At 38.0% G+C, this 17,927-nt stretch overlaps 2 protein-coding genes across 2 annotated transcripts in view; one reads left to right on the top strand and one right to left on the bottom strand.

The window, feature by feature from the left end:
- Positions 1-16,740, top strand: part of LOC131692615 (cell division cycle and apoptosis regulator protein 1-like) — an 80,695-nt gene extending 63,955 nt beyond the window's left edge. The window contains exons 9-10 of the mRNA XM_058979803.1: positions 12,937-13,052; positions 16,396-16,740. Of these exons, the coding sequence (XP_058835786.1) occupies positions 12,937-13,052; positions 16,396-16,612 (333 nt within the window). The 3' untranslated portion in view covers positions 16,613-16,740. The remainder of the gene's footprint in view (positions 1-12,936; positions 13,053-16,395) is intronic.
- Positions 16,638-17,927, bottom strand: LOC131692699 (interferon-inducible double-stranded RNA-dependent protein kinase activator A homolog). Its single transcript, XM_058979928.1, has 2 exons — positions 17,281-17,927; positions 16,638-17,219 (listed from the first exon to the last, which is right to left on the bottom strand). The coding sequence occupies exons 1-2, from the start codon at positions 17,794-17,796 to the stop codon at positions 16,779-16,781; spliced, it is 957 nt and encodes a 318-aa protein (XP_058835911.1). The 5' UTR covers positions 17,797-17,927; the 3' UTR covers positions 16,638-16,778.

The following is a 17,927-nucleotide window of genomic DNA, read 5'->3' as shown; positions in this document are numbered from 1 at the left end:
CGCGCCAAATTTCCTGAATTAATACTTTCAGAAACATTAGAAAGTTCGCAAGCACAGAGGATCGTATATGGTCATAAGCGTCTTTAGCACTTCCTGCTTCGTTGGGCATTTACGACCGGAAAGAATATCTTGGTGATTTGGAAAAGGCTTGAAAGTAAATGTATCAGTCTCAGTACACCACCACATCCCGAGGACCTTTTCCGTTTCCATTTCAGAAGAAAAATTCATATTTTCTCCGCTAGCTGATGCCCATCCAGACCCTCTAAAACTCGCCTTGAGTTAGAAAGCCAGTTGCGAATTTCGAAGCCGGCCGCTGAATGAATGTAGCGAACCTCGTTGGCTAGTCGCACTGCTTCCTGCTCGGACTCGACACTAGCTAGCATATCATCGACATAGTATTCCTTGATGATACATTCTACTGCTCGGGGCAACCTGTGCTGGAATCGGACCACATTGGCGTTCTTCACAAACTGTGCGCAGCTAGGAGAGCATGTTGCTCCGAAAGTCATCACCCTTGTGACGTATACATCCGGTCCATAGCTGGAATCACCATCTCTCCACAAGAAACTCATCTTCTGATCATCTTCATTCATAAGCACCTGATGGAACATTTCGCGTATATCTCCGGTAATCGCAATTCGAAACTCCCGAAATCCATAGAGTACCATGGCAGAGATGTTGGCTGATCCGGACCACTTAACAGGAGTGAGTTGAGCGATATTCAACCAACTGTAGCTGCTGCACCCCAAACGATCCGTAATTTCCCTGGTTTATTTCGATTGAATACAGGGAAAATCGGCAGGTACCACGCCCGTGGATGTTTAGTTGAAGCTTCTCTCGGCGTTAACCTTCGTATGTATGCCTTCTGTTCATACTCGACTATCTTTGCGCGAAGAGTGTTAGCAAGTTCAGCATCACGACCCATTCTTCTCTCTAGACATATCAACCTCTTTAGAGCCATCCCCTTACTATCTGGCAGACGTAGAGTATCATATCGCCAGAGCAATGCACTTTCATAGTGCCCATCCTTCAGCAGAGTCCTTGAGGTAAGTAGTTGAAGAGCTCGTTCATCATCCTTCGAAAGCAATGGCTTTGATAGCGTCGTTATCCCAAGACCCTCAATAGAAAAGAACTCTTTCATTGCGGCGCATCCTCCTTGCTACATGGTCAAACGTGAACACTGTGGTATGCGGTATAGTTCGTATTTGATGTTCCGGATACACCAGCCATCCTAAACGAGTCCTGGCTGCCACAGGTTGATCTTCGCCACCTTCTGTACACTGCAACGCGTGGCCTAGATAGCAGTTATCGATACCTATCAGAATCCTCGGAGATACCGAATTGTATGAATCTATCGGTAGATTCTTCAGGTGATTATAACGTGTTGCTAAATCTTCCGCTGAAACGGATTGGGCGGAAGCGACAGATTCTCGACTGTATGAACCTTCGGCAGCACATGAATCTTACTGCAATCCTGCACGCCGGAAATTCTGACGGACAGTTTTACAGATTCCCCATCGTTTCTCTGTTGTCCAGCAGTCCAGACAAAGCGGATGAGGTGTTACTTGAAGTTCCAACTCGTCCAACAGGCTATGTTCCATGAGTGTAGTGGATGAGCCATCGTCAAGAAATGCATATGTGGTTATTGATTTTTCTCGACCGTGAACAGTTACGGGAATATATCTGAAGAGAATTTCCCTGATACGTTTAAATGAGCGTTGCAGCTTTGAGTAACGGTGTCTTGCATTGAATCTGCTTGATGAACTGTAGCTGATCTGTACCGGACATCGTTATGTAATAGAGGGCTGTGCATATAAGTACAGCCGTTTCTTCCGCAAGGTGTTTTAGTTAAACAAGCCCTAAAGTGCTTTCGAAGACACTTCCGACATAATTTATGGTCTTTAATAATAATCCACCGCGTTTCGATGTCAAGTTCTTGGAATTTGTCACAGTTCTCCATGGAATTACATGCCATATTGCATGCTGGGCACGCTCGTATCCACGACTTCTGTGGTGATTTCGAACGGGCAGCCTGAGATACAGTCGTTCCATGTTCATCCTCAGTATGCACGTTGATGGAATTATCATCTCTTCGTCCCCGCTTTGTGAAACCAATTGTAAGAATTGTTACCATACCTGCCGCCTCAACTAATTTTCCTAGCCAGTCTCCCAGGCTTGCTAAAGTAACTCGCGGTAATGTCTGTCGATGTATAGCCCAGTTCAGCTTAATCGTCGCCGGCAGTCGATCCACAAGTTCTTGAAGTGCAACGTTGCACAGGTATTCGTCGAGCCCACATGCTTTAATAGTGGCACATACACTTTGCACGGCTACTCCATAATCAATTATAGTGTTCAATTTTTCAGCCTTCGATGCTGGCATCTCACGAATTTTGGTGACTAGCGAGTGTACAATAATCTCAGGACGCCCAAATAATGTACGCAGGGTTGTTATTACACCAGCAGTATTAGAAGGATGTAGCAGTCGGCATCGAACTGTTTCAAGGGCCTTCCCTTTAAGGCTACGCTGAAGACGAATCAAATTTTACTCGTCAGTATATCCACACAGTCTCGTTGTAACTCGCTATGAGCGAGTTACAACGGCCATTCTTCCGGGTCCCCAGTGAAGATAGGCAAATCTCGCGCCACAGCCTGACGAGCAGCTAGCTGACTCCTACTTAACACGTGATTAAAATCATGCTCATTCGAATCGTCCGGCAACAAGAAATCTTCAGCCAGAGGATTTAGGTTGTCTACCGCATCTGTGCTGACTCAACTGCGACTTCGCTCTAGAAGAGCAGTGCGCTCTTTCATATGTTTTATCTCTAGGACTTGCATTTCAATCAATAGCTTCTGATCTTCATCGATTTGTTTATCGGTAGTGTTGTTAATCACCGTCGAACTGGCTTTTGGATAAGCTCCAGTCGGATTACTATCGAGCCTTTTGTCCAACTGCTTCTGCGATTGTTGATCCTTCGTAAACATGGCTAACTCAAGCTGCTGTTTGAGTGCTTCTTGAAACTGCTTCTCTTTCTCTTTCAGCAGTTGATCAAATATCACATGCTGTTCATCAAATCTCTTCTGGAGCGCTTCAAACTGCACATGAAGTTGATTCGCTAGTGGTTTTTGATTTAGCTGTGGACCTGGACCTTTTCCTCCAGTGAGTGGTGTGGAAAATCCGACTGCACCTGAAGCCTTCAACGCGACACACTTCGCACAGCTCCAATCACGGTCCTGAATACTTTCATTAACACCAACGCATTCGAAATGAGACCATTGCCCACAGTCATCACAAGCCACCATTCGGCTATTATCTGGAGATTGACAAATCGCACAACTTATTTCAACCGGTGTTTCCACTGGGGGAACGGCTTTATTTTTACCGCTTTGCTATGACATTTTTGTAAAAATTTACTTCCTGACCACGTAAACGTATTTTTTAATTTGTTGTATCGCAACAAGAAGGACGTTTCCGATTCCTTAACCACTTTATTTATTCCGTAAATTACAATAGTGGATGGTTAAAAAATACCTTTCGAAATAAATTAACTAGGCATTAGTGTTCATATTAATAAAGCATGTCTGTCTTTAGTTACTCATGTTTAGTGCTAACTAGCTATCCGCTACGTTTCATGTGGAGGTACTGCAAAATTGTTTAGGTTAGGTTTATATCAATTTCCTATCCTTGCTAATTATTACCTGTCACGGCTCAGCGTTAGATGTAAATTAAACAGATATTCTTCAAACTATCCTCACACTTCTATTAATTGTACTTTTTTTCCTCATTTAGCATGTAAGTTCAAATTGTTCATCAAATTTTAGCTTAGATTTAAGATATAGTATTATTTTTAGTAAGTATATAGTACCACCTTTTTTACCGGAAACTTTCTTCTGACATCTACTGATCGAGAGCTCAGACCGCATAGATCTGACATCTACTGACCAAGAAATCGCGCTGCATGGGATCAGCGACAAGGTTGCCATATAAACGGAGGCACGTCACGCAGGGGTGTGACACCTGGTTTGTATAATTTAACTAGTGTTTCCAGTTTTAGGTTTTAGTTGGCATGGTTTTTCGGGAGTTGTTTAGATCTTTTGCTGTTGGTTCCACTTGCAGTGCACGTAAAACATTTTTCTCTTCGAGCTGCTTTTAAATTTTAAAATTTTAATTCTTCTAAATTTGAAAAATTTTGATTTTTAAAAATTTAAACATCATTTTTTTTTTAATTTTTAAAGCTAAACTTCCATTTATTGAGCCAGCATTTCACATTATTGGAAGCTCTACGAATCTTTTTCGAAAACTGACCACAAAGCGGGGGGAAATAGTGGTCCCCCAGAAACCTTTTGGTTAGCTTTCTTCCACCGAAAATATAATTTTCACTAATGTAATCCAAAACATCGTAGAGAACCTTTGGACAACTTTTTCTCTATTCTTCGAGTGACATGGGAATATCTTGATGAGGCAAAAAGGCCATGGCAACAACTTGTTTATAAGTGAGATGTACACCCGAGTTTTTTTACGCGGTTTTTTGGTGCGGTATTTTTTTACGCGGATTTTGAAATTTACGCGGTTTTCATTTACGCGGATTTTGAAATTTACGCGGTTTTTAAAATTTACGCGGTTTTTGAAATTTACGCGGTTTTAATTTACGCGGATTTTGGAATTTACGCGGTATCCATCAACGAGGTTCCCTTTATCGCGGATTCTTAAATTTAAGTGGTCTTCATTTACGCCGATTTTGAAATTTACGCGGATTTTGAAATTTATGCGGTTTTCATTTACGCGGATTTTGAAATTTACGCGGTTTTCATTTACGCTGCCTGTATCCCCGCGTAAAAAGAACCTGAGTGTATTCGGTGAGCTTTTGAATATTTTGTCTGATGCCCAAGTTGTTTCTTTCTGAAAAAAACTTTGGTTTACATGCAGTGTGAAGGGCAACACCGGGTAAAACTCTTCTAGCATTTACCAGCTATTTCTATTAGCGTGTGTCAATGTAAAAATCAGAATAATACCGTAATCAGAGTCAGTTTTGATTTAAAAAGGATTTTCCGTTCATCGATGTGATTCAAATCATCACATTCCTTTGGTGGGCATTCGTTGAATAATGCGGCGTTGTGCATGTTTACTGATTATTTACTAAACCTATAACCAGTTAGGTAAATTATATGGATGTTGGTCATTTGGAATAAGACCGTTGACCTAACTGTATATTCTATGCTTTGAAAGACATTTGGCATAACACTCATTATGCTATAATCCTATATTGTATCGATTTTGTTGACTATTTTCGGCAAATTTGAGACTAAGAGCAACGAAAGCAATGAAATTGAAAGACGGATAGGTATTCTAGAGCGAATCAGTTATAAACTTAAAACAGAAAACTAGAACTAGGCAGGCTCATATGGGCATGATCGAAAGGAAATGTCAAGAATTCTTTGCCTTCTGCAGAGTAGGAGTTGGGCGTTGCACCCAAGTCTACCGCATGGTCTATGGTAGAACATAACTCATCATCATGTTTTACCGCCGACGCCGGCAATTAAAACATAGTAACATATAATGCTATATTTCACCCTAAGGAGAAAAATTGGGTAAACACTAAAATTTGTCACTAGGGCGAACATTTTTTTGTAAAACCAGTCTTTGCGCTTGAAGAGCACAAATCCTTGCTTATTACATGGGTGCGTTTCGACTTCGTCTCATCAGAAACCGACACTAACTTTTTGTCGGAATAGATTAGCGCCGGCTTAATCTATTCCGACAAAAAGTTTGTGTCGGTTTCTGATGAGGCGAAGTCGAAACGCACCCATGTAATAAGTAAGGATTTGTGCCCTTCAAGTGCAAAGACTGGTTTTACCACAAAAAATTCGTCCTTGTGAGAAATTTTAGTGTTTACCCAATTTTTCTCCTTAGGGTGAAATATAGCATAGTGCTTTCCCATAGGCCTGCTAAGCCAAGACAAATTTCGGCTTCACTGTGTCTTATCGGCATAAACACAACTTCTCGGACGGGACATCACGTTTGATCAGCCGTTCGATTGAAACACAAAGTGTGTTTGAGTTTTAGGGATTTGCGTGAAGCCATCGCTAATCTATTCCGAGTGTCGGTTACTGATGAGACGAAGTAGAAACGCACCCGTGTAATAACGGTCATTTCGAATAAGGGTCAATGGTTTTATGGCACGAAAACAATTTGTCACAATGTGCATTTATTTCACTTTCAGTACAGATTTATAGAAATGTTTGAAAGAAGAAAACAACCCCCCAAGTTAGAGTAAGCCGGGCAAACGAGTAGATCAACAGTTTGCTTGCGTTCACTCAAACATAAGGATTGGTTTGCTCAATCCTTTTGTTTGAGTAAACCGGACAAACGAGTGGATCACCAGTTTACTTGCAAACTTATTTGGGATGCAGATCCAAAGAACTGTTCATGTTTGAAAGAAGCAATCAACAAATGGATCTACAGTTTGCTTGTGGATTTATTTGGCCTACAGATTCAAAAAGCTGCTCACGTTTGAAAGAAGGAATCAACCTTGAAGTTTGAGTAAACTGGGTAAACAGGTAGATCATTTATTTACTTGCGAGAGCTTTTTGGTATATAGATTTCAATAACTGCTCTTATTTGAAAAAAAAATCAGTTACTAGTTTGCTTGCCAGAGTTACTTGGTATACAGATTCAAAGAATTGCTCATGTTTGAAAGAAGGAATCAACTCTCAAGTTTAAGTAAACCATGCAAACTAGTAGATCACCAGTTTACTTGCGGGGACTATTTGGGATACAAATTTAAAGAACTGTTCATGTTTGAAAGAAGGAATCAACATTTACTTGCCGGAAAGCGACTATTGATGTTAATACCGCGAACGAATATTGTTCCAAAGACAGCGGAGCAGGTGATGTGGACTTTTGCTCAGTATGTAGTAACCAGGAAATCACAGCAATCCCAATCAATACCCAGATTCGGTGACGGGAATGACGTGGAATGCATCAATGATTATGACGAAGATTTGCTCAAAACTTTTCAGGGCATCAAACTCCTTTTGAGATTTAGCTGGCGGTAGTTTAAACGTTTGATATAGAGCATGATGAAGGTGGGCGCATAGTGATGTTTGATTAATGGCACTGATATGAGCAGAACAGTGCGGTATGCAATTCTTCGTTTGTAAAACCCCGACACTTTATGAACTGACCAAAGCAACGAACGCTGAGAGAGTGGCCATAGAAGCCTGCCTGCTTGTTGGACACTAATATTGTGTAGTATTATTTTCTTTTTGTTGGAATTGAAACAATAGTAAATGATCTTATAAGCTGGATGGTATTATTTTTATTTGATTTTGTATTATGTTTGAATGAATACGGTATTCGGGTTAATGACATTCGGACAAGTGGTCTTTTCGGGTAAATGATCCATTCTGGTTAGTGACATTCGGGTTAATAGCTTTCGGCCGAATGTCATTCGGGTAAATTACTTTCGGACGAATGACGTTTGGGGGAATGTGATAGAACCAAACAAATGTTGTATACTCTCAAAATCTTGATTTATAGCAAAAAAAATTATTTTTGGGACTCGGCATTAAAATTTTTTCCACGCGGTCATTTTCCAACAGATTTTCGACGTTTTGTGTGCTCTGGGAAGAAGAAGAAATTACCCCTCTAACGGTATGTTATGTTGTGCCATGATGTTAAAAACACTATGCGGTTTTAGGATAACCATATGAAAACAACCATTAGTGTAGTGAATATAGTAAAATTCCAATAATCGTATGCAAATTTCCTTGGGTGTTACAAACATCGAAACGCAATGATAGAGAGATACATCGTCGCTGTTGTGCTATCTTATGACAAACGCCATTTTGGGGTAAACTGAGTTAGACATGCCACATTACTTGTCTGAAAAATCTCTACAAAGTGGCGTTTTTAGAATTTTGAAATTCTACTTGGTTACGTAGATATAGCGAGAAACATGATGAGAAATTGTCAGTTTTTTGCATCAAATCACTGTATCTAGGGATTTGCACAAGTTATATTGAAGTTTTATATGTTTATATGCGTAAAAATATCTGAGGAACACAATGGCATAAAAATTTTCAAAAGAAAAATACACGAGTTGTGAGAAAAACACAGTTTAAGTTTTAAACTGGAAATATAGCATATTTGGCAACACTGTAACCAAAAATAACCATTTTTTCTAGATTCCCTGACTCATTTTGTTCAAAATGCATCTCACCGATTGTTTATAGACCAAATGAAGCCAAAAATATGAATAAAAATTAAAAATTGATGATTTTTTTCTATGGAAAATTTTCCATGCACGATTATGACACGTCATACAAATTTTGTCATCAATACACGTCTATGACACGTGTGAGTGCGACTTTTGTTTACATCCACAGTAAAAACTCGCAACATAGTCAACCGATCATCGTAACATTTGAGAGATTAATACAGAATAGATAGAGGCATCAATTGTCTTCTTTGGATTATTTATACCATTTATAAGTTTTAAAATATTCAATCTCCAACTTTAAAAATCGTTTTTCTCGAAATGTGCTAAATGGCGCTTGTCATAAGATAGCACAACAGCGACGACATGAGAATAGTCGACACTTGACCAACTTTTGCACGGAGTTCGGTATGTTTCGTTATGTCCGGCTGCCTTTTGGACTTTGTAATGCGCCTGACATTTTTCAAGAAGTTCTCCAGAGAAAGATTTTGGGTGGATGCAAAGGAGTTAAAAATTATTTGGATGATATTATCATTCATGGGAAAACTAAGGAGGAGCATGGCATGAACCCGGTTTGCGATCATCGCCTTCGTGCATACGATTATTAGAATTTTACTATATTCACTACAATTAGTTTCCTAGTTTTTCATGAAAATTAGGCCTATATAAATATTTTTAAAAAATTATTCCCAGCACAATTGTTGTCTTAAGTCTCAATCTTTTTTTATTGAAACAACAAAAAATTACTTCCCGGTGGGTTTTCAAAAAGCCGTGTGCGACAAAAGTGAACAAACTGAATCGTATCACACGAATAGGATTCTCCAAAAACGGCAGGCTACCAAATCATTCATTAAATTAAAAAACGTACACGTTTTAACAACCATATTTTTTTGAAATAATGTATACGTTCTTTTGGTTTCCCACGGTCGTATAAGCATCAATATTAGAACTGCTTCAATGCGGAGATACGCGCGTAACAAATGGGATTTTCGATTGATGTGCAGTGTACACTGGTGTAGTGGAGTGCACTGATTTGCACTTTCTAGCAGAGGTGTCAATGGAACATACCCAGTTTTCTGCACTCCACTACACCGGTGCACATCAATCAATAATCCTCAAAAATGTCGTAAGTTTTTTTTTACAACTGCACATACGCTTTATATAAGCAATACGTATGTAATACGGTTGATAAGAAATTGTAACGATTATTACTATTATTAAGCAAAACTTAATAATACGACCTTTTTCTGTCAAACGACATTTTACCAACTTACGATACGACCCGAGTCCGAAATTCTAAAATTTGAAAAACTCGAACCCGACCCGAGCCCGAGCATTTTAAAACTTAAAAACCCGAACCCGACCCGTACCCGAGAATGAAAATTTTGTAAAACCCGAACCCGAAGATCTCGAAGATTTTTAATTCTAGGCACCCGAACTGGCCCCTAGGCTCATCTAAGAATAGTAGAATCTGAAGTAGCACCATACGCATTGAGTTGTATCTGCATATGGCAAAAAAATCACTGCCGAGTAGAATCCGCATTTATATTTACTATTATTGAACGTCGAATTTGTAATGTTCTGATAAACTTATAAATCGTCGATATCTTAATCGGAAATTAAGTTAAATCGGCAGCTAACTCATGGGGAAACAGAAATCTTAATGGTCACAGTTTCAAACTTAACCAAAATTTCTAATTTTTTATCAAAAACTATTTCTGCAAGGCAGTTTCGTATAATTTATTACATATATTAAATTAAGCTATGGCAATTGGCAATTCGTATTCAACAGTCTACATGATATCACCTACGTTACTGTTTGGAACGGTCAAACCTGTATCGAAGTGTATCAATCAAGATTTTCTAACGTGTTCTTGATGTCCCATCATTAGCGTTAGAACGATCTATGATTGGGTATCTAAGTTATTTTATGCTTCAGGTTATACGGTAAGCGCGCCAATAGAGATGCTTCGACGTCTCCAATGGAGCTCCCGGAACGACTCCAAACTTTTAAAAATCCGTTAATGGCTTCAACAGAACACACAAAATTTTTGCGATCAATTCCTAAAGTTCGTGGAAATTCATGTATTTTCATGAAGCAATCCGGATCATGCAAAAGCTCAGCCCGGGAACAATCTGACAGATAGTGCTTGTTTCATATATGTACCACTGATTTGATAGTGCTATTATAATATCACCATATGAGTGTCATGAACAACGAAACCTGGCGGAAGTGAAGCTAGGTTTAGGTCTGATGGAACAAAGACAGTATCTGAAAATAAATTTGGCCTAAACTATCTGCTTTTAAAAAAAATAATGTGCCCTTTTTAAATTTGAGCCGCCATAATGACACCAAAGTACCACCAAATTTGTGAGTTCAAATCCTTATTTTTCCGTTACAGTTTATTTTAATTGCAAGCAATCTTTATCATAAACCTATTTGATTATTAAACTTCCGTTAAAGCAGGTACAACCTATTTGTTTCATTTGACCAACTTAACAGTACTCGCTTAAAGTTTACTTGGGGTACAAATGTACCCCACAAAACCGTTTGCGTTAGTGTTTTGTCATGTGTACATAATTCAAAAAAATATTATATCTTTTTTTAACAGCAAAATATCGATACATAGTAAGAAACATGTGTAAAATTGTATAAAATCCAACTCTGCCGAATAATAGTATCTATAGCAAAGTAACTAGAAAATGCATTTGGATCGGTATCGTAATTTTTGTTTTAGCGGATGAAAGTGTCAAAATACAATCGTGAATATGATTTGTATATAGTATGCAAGACGCATCATTCGATTCGTTATCTTCTGCAGCCCAGGCTCTGGAACATACTTTATATACACGTACAATGTACCGGCTCTACCTGTTCCTTCGACGCCTTCCTGTTTCATCTTCGTTACTGCATATTGCTGTATTTTTAACGTGTGTATTGGCGTTTGGTTTTCAAAAAAGCATTAGAATAAATATACTTTTTCACCGGTTTTTAAAAAAAAAATTGTTCAAAAGGAAATTGAATAAGCTTTACAACATCGTATAAATGGTCAAAATCGATTTGAAACTACCGGAGTTATAGCAATATGAAGAAAAAGGGGAATTTTGACGTATTTTTAAGACTTGTTCTATACAAAATGAAATATTACATAATTAAATAGTCAAAACACGTAGATTACTTTACGAATGATTTTAGAATAAAACTATTCAATTTAATTATAAATTTAATAAAAATTAGACATATTAGAGCGATTTTAGTTCCGGGATACGAATGTACCCCACAAAACTGTTTACGTAGAGAAAAAGTCGCCTAAGTATCAGTTTTAAAGTACCTGTCGAAATTTATATTCCTATTTAGAAAGTTGAACCAATATTTTCCGATAAATTCCTGTTGACTTGGTTTATTACTAATTATCATGAAAAATAAATCGTGAGATTTTAGATGTGAAAAACGTCTTGTTGAATGAATGTTCGTTTAAAAAATTAGATAATTCAGGCCGTTTGCGAATCTGAAGAAACGGAATTTTATGCAAGAATGAAAAAATACAATATTTGAGCACGAAAATACGACGAATTCTAGCGATTCAGAGGTGCTAACATTTGGTACGGTTATATGTGTCATCCATTCGTATCACGAAGTATAATTCACAGCTACAAAAAAGATTGCGTTTGTGTATAGACGCAAACAATGTCATGAAAGTGGTTGGGTTGTTTTGTTCAAAACTCGAACCCGACCTGACCCCGATAATTTGTAATTTGAAAAACCCGAACCCGAACCGAGCCCAAAAGTTCTAAATTTCAAAAACCCGGACCCGACCCGAACCCGGGAATTCCAAATTTGAAAACCCGGAACCCGACCCGAACCCGAGAAGCTTAAATTTACAGAACCCGTCGGGTTCGGGTCGTGTCCGGGTTTCGGGTCCGAAAACCCGACCATCTCTACAAGGCGCGACACGGCCCACTTTTCACAAAAAGCATGAAAACCGGTCAAAGATGAACCTGCGTGATAATAATACATGGAAACAGGATCATATTTTTTTACTTACGGACTTTTGGAAAACATTCTGGAATAATTCCAGAGGTGCTTCACGAATGTAAAGTTTTCGTCAATGTATTTATTGATCTCTGACACTTTGTTCTATTACGTATTTCGTATATAAAAACCTGGCAAACGCACAAAACAAACATAGAAAAAAACGTAATACTATAATACTTCCTGTGGCCTCTTTGAACATGTTTTTTCCTTTGAATATCTGGTATTCCATATTTTTGCCAGTAGCTACAAAATGTACAATCTGATTGGTTCCTCCCTGTCTTGGGATATGCAAAAATGATTTTCCTTTTCCCTCTCGATTGTGTTGTTATTTTGCAAGGAAAAATCCACTTACAATATAATTTCAGGTAAATATCGATGGTGTTTCGAAATTTCGCTCGAGTGGCCGGAAGTTAACCATATTCTGCTCTGCATTATTTAATTGCGTTATTTTAATTTAGGTGTGCAGCGAATTTTATTAGCGGAAATTTTGCATACCTACTAGTTCATATACAAACCGCGATGAGGAAAAGCGTGAAGCACCACCCAAACCTCCCCAATTTGAACGTTCATTTGGAATCACCAAAGGAACTCAACAAGTTTTGTGCTTGTCAGAATATTTTTTTTTAATTTTTCGCATACTCAGTCATCGTAATGCACCAGTTCTAATTACATTCTATTTTTCAGAAAAAATCAAACGAATATTTTTCAACTCTATCCAATGTGTATGATCGTGTTAGCACAGTAATGCATCGTTCAGAAAGTAAACGCTCTTCATCTATCACCTCGTCAAAACGAGCAAGGTATTTTATTCTATCACGGAGCTCATGGGCCATTCTTTTGCAAATCGCACGGATTCCAGGGAAAAAATATCGATATCTTCAAACGCGATGAAATTTGTTTTCCCGCTTATTTGAACAAATTTTATAGACACTATTTTTAGATTTCGTCGAAAAAAAAATTATTTTCAGAAATATCGACATTTTAATTTTTGGTGATTCAGTGAATGCTTCCAAACCTACTCCTAATTAAAATGCATTTTCTCCCGTTGCATTGATCCGATTAATATTTTTTTGTTGTTCTGCTCGTTGTTAGATAAGCTTTAAGACTGTATTTTTTTCATTTGTATTTGATAAGTCGACATTTGGTGACACTGAGTTCGCGGCAAAACGATTCACGAACATATCTCCGTTCTGTCATTGAAAGGCGATGCATTCGCATGTTTTGCTCCGACTATGATGAATCGCTTTACACAATTTTATTGTGTTAACTTCACTCTAACATCTCGATCCGTTTTTTCACGAGAAACTTTCAAACTAGAACAAATTTGAAGATGGTGAAATGTAATAAAATTCTTCTTGTAAAGAAAAGTGCTTAGCGCGTACTTTATTGTTTGCAACAGGTATACTAAACTGCCCAGTAAAATAATGAATTTTTGAAAACTCAATCGGCTCACCCCTGAGTCGATTCCTAGTCCCACCAGGAATACTTGCACAAAATTTGATGCAAATCTGACAAGTCTAGCTACCGGACCAACGTACCTGAAGTTTGTATGGGATTTTTCAATAATTTACATGGAGAAAATCCACTAACCGGCATTTTCGCCGCTAGGTGGCACTGTATGCATAGTATTATCACTGTAAGTGAAAATGAGAAAGATAATTTAATTATCTACAACTTTGTCGAAAACTGCTAGTCAATCCGGCTTTGTTAAAAGAAGTTATTAAACTTTTAGCAAAGTGATGTCTGAGTCAGTTTTACATGGGGCCTAGTACGCGATTGCCACGAACTATACATTTTTGTGGAATAATGGTTAGATTTAGCTGAATTGTATGTTCAGAAGAATTATAGTACATAATACGAGTTATGTTTAAGTTAGAAAATTTTAGTTCCATCTGTGGCCGCATAGAGGGCGCCAACACTAACTTTTCATAGAAGAGAGATCGAGTTGTTCGGAAGAAATATTGCAAAATACCTGCTCTACAACTTTGCGGGAGACCCCTAATTTCTATCTCTTTCCGTTGAAAAGTTAGTGTTGGCGCCCTCTATGCGTCAATAGGTGGAACTAAACTTTTCTAACTAAAACATAACTCGTATTATGTACTACAATTCTTCTGAATGTACTATTGTGCTATATCTAACCATTATTTCACAAAAACGTTTAGTTCATGCGAATCGAGTACTGATACACAACCATGCACTGCTAGGCCCCATGCAAAACTGACTCAGACATCACTTCGCTAAAAGTTTAATAGCTTCTTTTAACAAAGCCGGATTGACTAGCATTCTTTGACAAAGTTGTAAACAATTCAATTATCTTTCTTATTTTCACTTACAGTGATAATACAGTACCACCTAGCAGCGAAAATGCGGGCTAGTGGGTTTTCTTCATGTAAATTGTCATACAAACTTCAGGCAGGTTGGTCCGGCAACTAGACTTGTCCGATTTGCTTCAAATTTGGTATAAGGACTCCTGGTCGGACTAGGAATCGACTCAGGGGGGCCGATGGGGATCATTTTTTTCTTGTCACTCTAAGATATACAGTAAAGACCAGATTTTATCTACCCCCGATTGTATCAGCTTTTTGACCTGATTTTATTAGCCTCATATGAAAATTGATAGTGTTGGTAGTTTGAAGGCCTCTAGCAGTCGAACCAAGTTGAATTCTAGCAAACCATACCTTAAGCATATTTTTCTTATCTTAGAGATCCAAAATATGCAAAAAAATCATTTCTTTTAAATTTTGCACTGTCAGACCCCGTTAAGAGAAATTTAAGCTAAATAATCAGGAAATCAGTTCGCGAGGCTATATCTAGGGACGAAAGAAGATAGTTTTAAGAGCTTCGATTTCGATATATTTTTCGAGAAAAATATGTGTCCCGATTTTGTCAATGTCCCCGTTTGATCAGCCTAAAATTCACCAAGGGACTGATAAAAACGGGTCTTCACTGTGATACATAAAAATTTCAAGGTGTCAACGGTTTTTGCGCTTTCGAATGTCGTCTGTAATTTCTGTTTTTCTTCAACATATTCTTTATTATTCGTATATCTCAATGAAATGTTCGGTGGAGACTAAATTGCCCACTCAAAGCTAGCCTTAGAGCTTCTAAATGTTTTTTTTAACTTGTCTGAGATGATCTCGTTTTCGATGACAGGACAAACCAAAAGGATTGAAACATCGATTTTTTAGAATTCTATATATTGTGACGTCCCACTAATTAAATTATACCGTGCTATATAAAGTTCGACTGTATTCAATCAAACATTATTCGTACAGCACACCGGTGACCAACTCGAGCGGTCGTTCACCGAGGTCTATTGTCGACGCTGCCCATTTGATGACGTGCAAGGCAAAGTAAGACAAACTGTTTTTGATCATTAGCAGCGCTGCTCGATTTTATTTGTTCATTAAATTGCCTGCCGTTATTTAGCGACTAAAAAACTACATACGCTATGCTCTGCCGTTATACGCATAATTGTCCCATGTATATAGGGAACCCCATAGAACATGGGACAAATATGCGTATTACGGCAGTGCTTTGCAACGATAAAATGAAAATATTTTCGAGAATCACTGAGCAGCTTGTTCGCTGGTCAACACGTCTCGACTGGTTACGAGGCGCGCGCCTCGAATTCTAGAGCGCTGCATGACGCGTTCGAAAATATTCAGTATCTTACGAATCGAATAAGAGCCCGCATTTTTCAATAAACTGGATCATGAAGGTAATAAAATGAAGAACAAAATGATATATTTTTGATGGGTTTAGTCTGATGTGAAGGCATTTTTCACCTATCTCAATTATATAATCGTCGCAAAAAAAAAGTTTAACACTATTTTTTTTGTAAAAAATGCTGTCTTAAGGCTTATACATTAACAACGAGCAAAATGACATTAATTGGATCAATACAACGGAGGATAATTTTAATTAGGAGTAGATTTGGAAGAATTCACTGAATCACCAAAAATTAAAATATTCCCGAAAATATTTTTTTTTTCAATGAAATTCAAAAATACGATTTAAAAATGTCAAGTTTTGAAGCCGTGCGATTTATAAAAGAATGACCAACATTCATTATTCAATGATTCTTTAACACATATGCAATATAATATATTTAATAAAACTTATTTCCATTTATATCTTCAGTTCAAAGGATCGTTTAAACCGAAAGGAGAGAAAATCAAAGGAAAAAGATATTTCAGAAAAGCCAAAATCGGATGTAAAGGAATCTGGGGACACACCCGATGTAGAAATAGTCGCTCTCGGTGATTCGAAGGAGAGCATCAATAACGAACAATCCGAAGCTGCTCTTTCGGATAACAAAAAAGAACCGTCAACCGAGGAAGATAATAAGGAGAAATAAAAATTTGCAATGTAAACTCAATTCATTAAAAATAGTAGATTTTGTAATCTATATAACCTATTGGAAACATCAGTAATATTACATTTCAATGACTTGAATGACTTCTGAATAATATAGTGTCTCAAATATGAGTTTTTCTATATGGGTGCCGATTCCAGTCCATGGTTCATATATAATCGAAATTTAGCATGTTTTTAAAGTAATTGTAGATGTTATCGAAGAACTCGTTGTCCCGCCCAAATATGTAGCAATCGTATTCACTGTTCAGCAATTCAAATGAGTACAGCTTTTGCCCATTTTCGTTTTGTAGAATACTGTCTTCAAGTTTTATATCAAACTTCAGTCCCAGCGCCTTCGGAATCAAAGTGCTCTTATCACGAGTCGTCATTATTTCATCTGCCGCAATGCGCCGGGCTGCATCAATCTTGTGCCGCTCCATTTCCTCAAAATATCGATGGCGATCGCTGATCTTCACACCAAGTTTCTTCTTGATGTCCGATTTTTTATATTCACGGTAGGTGCGAATGATACGTTCATCTTCATCCATAGCCATCTCTACTTCTTTATCCAATGTTTGTATTTGCATTTCATGATCATCTACTGGCATCTGTGGAGTAAATATTATATGGTTAGTATCTTTCGTGATGAAATTTCAAAATCGAACGTACCGCTTGTAAAGTTTTAATCATTTCGTTACATGCTGCCTGTTTGGCTCCTTTTTTTGTTTTGTGAACTCCTCTGCGTACAATTTTTCCGATACGACATTCAAATTCAAACTCGGGGGCATGAGACGGTCCGGAGCTACGTACGCAATCGAATTCAGGCACTGGAAAATTTCTTTGCACGCAAATATCACGTACTTCCGTTACTTTGTCTGACGACAGAATCGATAAATAATGCTGATCGTCATCTTCGACATCCACGGCTGCATTACCTTGTTTGGCCAGCTCTTTCAGTAACCTCAAAGCGGCGTCATGCTTCGAATCCTTCTTGGAACGTCCCAATCCTTTGCAGGAGTGTCCCAGAGCAGTTACCGTTGTGGTAAAAATCCTTGCATTTTGCAATGCATTGTCCGACTCCTCACCGGTGTATTCATAAATTGGATGTACCGCGCGTTGAGCAACGCACAGTTCCTGTAACTCCGTAATCGGAGTTTTTACTCCCAACAAAGTTTTAGACGCCATGTATGTGTGGTTTTAAAATAGGATCAACTGGAGGAACCTGAACACGAAACAATAATTTTAATTATTTATTTTCGATGAAGTAAAGTTTAAAACAACCACAAGAGAAAATTAGAGTACTCTCCCAGCTAAGC

The sequence above is a fragment of the Topomyia yanbarensis genome, chromosome 1 (assembly GCF_030247195.1).
Source record: "Topomyia yanbarensis strain Yona2022 chromosome 1, ASM3024719v1, whole genome shotgun sequence".
NCBI classification, from domain to species: Eukaryota; Metazoa; Arthropoda; class Insecta; order Diptera; family Culicidae; genus Topomyia; species Topomyia yanbarensis.
This window is presented reverse-complemented; position numbering and strand designations above follow the sequence as displayed.

Bases quoted from the DNA above. Each gene is read 5' to 3' on its own strand.
- LOC131692699 (XM_058979928.1), bottom strand. From the start codon at position 17,796: ATGGCGTCTAAAACTTTGTTGGGAGTAAAAACTCCGATTACGGAGTTA. The intron at 17,220-17,280 runs GTACGTTCGATT...TTTACTCCACAG, and splicing joins TGATTAAAACTTTACAAGCG to ATGCCAGTAGATGATCATGA.